The sequence below is a fragment of the Glycine max genome, chromosome 8 (assembly GCF_000004515.6).
Source record: "Glycine max cultivar Williams 82 chromosome 8, Glycine_max_v4.0, whole genome shotgun sequence".
In the NCBI taxonomy this organism is placed as follows: domain Eukaryota; kingdom Viridiplantae; phylum Streptophyta; class Magnoliopsida; order Fabales; family Fabaceae; genus Glycine; species Glycine max.
This window is the reverse complement of record NC_038244.2, coordinates 41956098-41961791: the sequence shown is the minus strand read 5'-3', so window position 1 is coordinate 41961791 and position 5694 is coordinate 41956098. Positions and strand designations below refer to the sequence as shown.

Genomic DNA, 5694 nt, shown 5'->3' with positions numbered 1-5694 from the left:
GTTTTTCCTAGATGCAATTTTGTAACAAAACTTAATTTCGTTAAACAAACCTAGTATAATTTGTTTTCTTGTATAATCACGTTTAAATACTTATAAGTGTTAAGCGTGGGTTTGGTCGAGATTCCTGTTTTTCAGCAAAGAGAAATTATTAAGCAATCTTTAATCATTATCGATCTATGGTGTCAATCAATCTCTGTGTGTCAGAATTTAAGCTTTTTAATTTATAAGAAAAATAATAATATTTAATTTTGTGTGATCATGTAAAAATTACTCAAAATCTAGGGTGTGATTTATATTTTAGAACTATCTAATAATTTCTTCTTCCAGTTAAATATAATAGTTTAATGTGATTGTTATTCTAGATATACAGAAAAACTATTAATTAATGCTCTAAATTGGAATTGTTTACCGTGTATCAGTGTATGAATAGAAATACTCCTCAATCCCATTGTCATTTGTGAATTGAGACAACGACGTATAGATAAAAAAAAATATGATTAATATATAAATTAAATAAAATTAGAGGATTGAGTTATTTTAAAAGCAACTCTTTATAAAATTGTTTTATTTAACTATTATATATATATATATATATATATATATATATATATATAATTTTTTTTATTAATTCATCAATTGTGTTGTGTATTTTGATATTATCTCAACCGTCAAGTATACTAAATTTAAAATCAGACATGTGTAATTATCTTATAATATTGACATTTACTTTTATTCTTAATATATATATATATATATATATATATATATATATATATATATATATATATATATATATATTTCAAATTGAGTTTATACTTGTTGGAGTTATTCTATAGCGAGAACAATTTTAAGAGTTTTATTCAATGAAAACGCTTTTAGAAATTTTTCTTAACTTCTTATCTTTTTTTAATGTATTGTTTTCATCTTTATTTCTAAAGAATTTTAATGTTTTCAAAAAATAAATTTTCATTAGTTAAAAATAATCTTGTATCATAATATAGTTATTTAATTATAAAAAAATTAAAATATAATTTATATGTTGAAAAATGTGTTGCTTACATTTGTTGAAAAAAGGAAAGTTTTAAAAAATGGTTTTAAATTAGGTAGTTACGATTTGAGATTAATTAAAAATTAAAGTGATTTAAGTTGAGATTTGAGAATATGAAATTCTTATGTAACAGAAAATTTTGAAAATAATTAATAAATTTAGAATTTTATGATATATAAAAATTATTAAATAATTTTTTAATGTTCTGCTTTACATTGTCACCATAACCTTTTTTTGTTCATTAAATAACAGTGAAATTGTATCTCTCAATGAGAAAGAGAGTATAATAAAATACATGATATATAAATATATAATATACTAAAAAATTTATTTTACATTATAAGGATATTTTTAAATTAAATAAAATTTACAAATAAAAATAAATTAAAGATAACAATAAATACTTTCATTATTAATAATTAATATTCTATGACATTAAATAAAAAATTTAAAGAAATAATAAGACTTTTGTCCCTATGAAAAAAATATTAAAATCAAGACGACTAGTATATAGTATATCAAAAATCAAAATTTTAAAGTCATATTTAAGATCCATTATTTGTCCCTATGTGTACGCAGTAGGCATTTTCATGGTGTCTTCCATTCATTTTCCTGCGTGTTACATGTTAACTCAAAAGTGAAATACATGTGTCTTGTTCCATATCCATACGACACTACTATCGAATGCGAAAAAGTAAGAGAACCCATAATTGACTTAGCTGAGTGAGGACTAGTCTTTTGATTTGGTCTGCAATCGTTTCCATCCAATTATTACTTGAAGAAAGTTCAAAGTAGTGTTGTGGGCAAGTTAACTGCTTCTTTGAAAGTTATATTATGGGAACACTTATCTAATTGAAGCATAAAAATGGAAAAAGGTCGGCAACTCCTATTCTTAATATTCTTATTTTTTGTGCAAAAGTCCACTTATGAATTTTCAACTTTCAAATATACATTGTGTTAAAGTTAGGCCATTAAAAGCCGGTTCTGTCCGGTGGCGTAGATAGTGCTGCTAGTCGTCGCTTTGTGGTAACAAGCCACAGATGAGTGGCCTACCCAGTCATATAAGCATTTACTATGCTTGTTAGTCACCCGATGTGCGACTCGCAGCATATATATCATGCTGTAGCTGTAGGACTAAATTTGCATAAGACAATTCTTCCATGTTCCGTGAGTGACAATACTTCTTGCAAAGCAATTTGATTGTTTCAAAGTTTATCATCAGCTTATTCGTGGTAGCTATTGAAGTCAATCAGACAATCCTGTGTTTGATGGGATGTTCTGCTGCCAAAAGTCTTCAACAACATAGTTGCCATAAATTTCCTATAGCATACTGTTTATGACATTGCTATCCTTTAGCATTAAAATGCATAATACCAAGCTCTATAATCATTTTCATCCAATTTCTTGGACAAGATAATCCGCAGGCTTGAACAAACTTAAGTTGTAGCAAAGTTAGCCGCTTCATTGTTCAGCTTCAGATTCTTGTGTTGTTATTTTATACACCTTCACATTGCTCTTCCCTGGCTCCGCATCGAATGCAATGTCTTCAGCTATCTTTCTTCCTTTCATACTTTCACTTTCACTTTCACTTTCACTTCTGAATGGCTTAGATGTCATACAATTAAACACAAACATCACTGCCGGTTCAAATTCTACCTGGAAGTCACCCTCGGGCGATTTTGAATTCGGATTCTATGATCTTCGCACTGGTCTCTTTCTTGTGGGAATATGGTTTGGAAAAATCCCAGACAGAACTTTGGCATGGTACTTCCAGAGTCCCCCTGTGGAAGCAAATTCCCAAATCCAATTCACTTCTGCAGGAAACCTTGTGGTTGCATACCCGAACCAGACTATTGCTCAAACCATATACAGTGGTGGTGCTGCAACTTCTTCCTACATGCAAGATGACGGAAATTTTGTCATGAAGGACTCCAACTCGGAATCTGTCTGGCAGAGTTTCAATTCTCCTTCCAACACAATGTTACCGGGACAAACGTTGCAGAGTACCAAAGTTCTCTATTCCAAGGAGAGAGGAGATTCAAACTACTCATTGGGAAAATTCATGTTACAAATGCAAGACGATGGAAACTTGGTGCTAAAAGCGTACCAATGGTCTGGCCCTGCATACTGGTACAATTCAACCAACACCCCCAATGTGAATTTGGAGTTTAATGCTACCAGTGCTCTCATGCACTTTGTTAGCGGCTCTAGGAGCATCTACACCTTAACAAAAAGCACTTCAACCCCCGTGGAAGATTACTATCACCGCGCTACAATAGATGAGAATGGAAATTTTCAGCAATATGCATATCCCAGACGAAACGAGAATGACACCACTGGGTGGAGGAGGGTTTGGAGAGCTGTGGAAGATCCCTGCAGAGTGAATCTTGTTTGTGGTGTTTATGGTTTGTGCACTTCTCCTGACAATGAATCAGTCAAGTGTGAGTGTATTCCGGGTTATATCCCATTGGATCATCAAGATGTGTCCAAAGGGTGTCACCCACCAGATACAATCAATTACTGTGCAGAGAAGAAGTTCAAGGTAGAGGTGTTTGGGGACACTGATTTCCAATTCGATAATAATTTTGTTCGCGTATATGATGTTGATTTGGAAGGTTGTAAGAAGTCTTTAATGGATGATTGTAATGTCATTGCTGCAACTTATAACACCTCCACCCGCACATGTGCCAAGAAGAGGTTGCCTTTGCTGAATGCTAGAAATAGCTCTTCTTCGAAGGGACAGAAAGCACTGCTTAAAGTTCCTAACAGTGTTGATGATGGGAGATCTAATAAAGCTACCAACAAAAAGAGCTTTAATGTAAGAATATTTTTGAAGGTTATGCTTGCAGTTACTGCCACTCTTGCATGTTTCTTTGGTGCCCTTGTTGTCTACTATCACCCTTTCACTCAGAGACTAGCAAGAAGAAAGCGGTATTTGAATGCAAGCGCTATTGGAATCAACTTCAGAGAATTCACCTTCCAGGAGCTGCATGAAGCAACAGATGGATTCACTAGGATTCTTGGAAGGGGTTCTTCGGGTAAAGTCTATCACGGAACTTTAATAATAGACGATGCAGTGATTGGTATTGCAGTAAAGAAACTGGAAAAGAAAATTGAGAAAAGTGAGAGTGAATTCATGACTGAGCTCAAAATTATTGGCCGTACCCATCACAGAAATTTGGTGAGGCTTTTGGGCTTTTGCATTGAGAGTAGCCATCGAGTTCTTGTGTATGAGTTGATGACGAACGGAGCATTGTCAAGCTTTTTGTTTGGAGAGGGAGAAAGGCCTCAATGGGGTCAGAGGATCGAAATGGCTCTTGGAGTCGCACGAGGCTTACTATACCTGCACGAAGAGTGCCACACCCAAATCATACATTGTGATATCAAGCCCCAAAATGTGTTACTTGATTCCAATCACACAGCAAAGATAGCAGATTTTGGGCTTTCCAAGCTTTTGCTCAAAGATCAAACTAGAACAAGCACCAATTTAAGAGGGACAATAGGTTATATGGCACCTGAATGGCTAAAGAGCGCACCAATAACTGCCAAAGTTGATATATACAGTTTTGGGGTTATGTTATTGGAGATTATTTGTTGCAGGAGGCACTTCGAGTCTCCTCACGATGCAAACGACAGCGAAGATGATGATTTGGTTCTTTCAAATTTGGTTTTAAGGAGTGTGGTGTCTAGGAAGCTAGAGGTAGTGGTGAGACACGACTCAGAAGTGCTGAATGATTTCAAGAGGTTTGAAGAAATGGCATTGGTTGGACTATGGTGTGTTCATCCGAATCCGGCTCTTAGACCTTCAATGAAGCATGTGATGCAGATGCTAAATGGAACTGTGGAAGTTGGGATTCCTCCTTTGGTTTATGATCAGATGATGGAAGATCAGGGCTTGTAGTTTGGTCAATGTTGTGTGATAGCTTTCACAAAATGTTTCAAATAATTATTTAAGCTTTCAGTTGAACCAGAAGACTTGATGAAGTCATTGCATGAATGAATAATGTTTATATATGCTATTTTTTTCGTATGTTGCCAGCTACAAAACATCTATGTTAATATTTAGGATGCAGTTATTTCATGATCAATTTCACCGGTAATAGTCTAATATATAGAACATGTTACTCCACCATAGGGCACAAAGTCAAAAAGTAGAGAGAGCACTCGTGTCAAAGACTAGGTTAAAATGTAAATTATTCTTATAAAAAAACTTGCAGATATAGGTTTATGCAAATTTAGCATTGAATTTAACTTGCAGGTTGCTGCTAAAGGGTCTGTTAAGAAATATAAAAGGTGCAAAATATGCTCGCTGAAATGATATAATAGTTGTAGGGATATTTAGGCAACCAATAACCAAAACATTAAGCAAGAACGAATGTGTGGTTGGCAGTGTTGGGTTTATGAGAAGATTGAGGGAATGCAAATTTTGAGCTTATTTGGGAATTTTGGTCCCTGACATATTTGTTTTTGACATCTGATTGTTAATTAATTTTTCCTTCGAATTGGGTCTCAAATATTTGAAAACTTTTTTCTAAGATTCCTGTCGTTAATCGAAATTTGTTATCTGTTTATGTGATCATTAACCAGACACATAGGCATTCAACATGCAGTGTCACGTGTAATCTTTGTCCAAGTAGGATTACGTG

The 5694-nt window shown here is 33.7% G+C and overlaps 1 protein-coding gene across 1 annotated transcript; it reads left to right on the top strand.

Annotated features, from left to right (window-relative positions):
• Positions 1 to 1970: 1970 nt before the first annotated feature.
• On the top strand, positions 1971 to 5114 carry LOC102662509 (G-type lectin S-receptor-like serine/threonine-protein kinase LECRK1). Its single transcript, XM_006585997.4, has one exon. It carries the CDS (start codon positions 2589 to 2591, stop codon positions 4947 to 4949), a length of 2361 nt encoding a protein of 786 aa, XP_006586060.1. The 5' UTR covers positions 1971 to 2588; the 3' UTR covers positions 4950 to 5114.
• Positions 5115 to 5694: the final 580 nt, after the last annotated feature.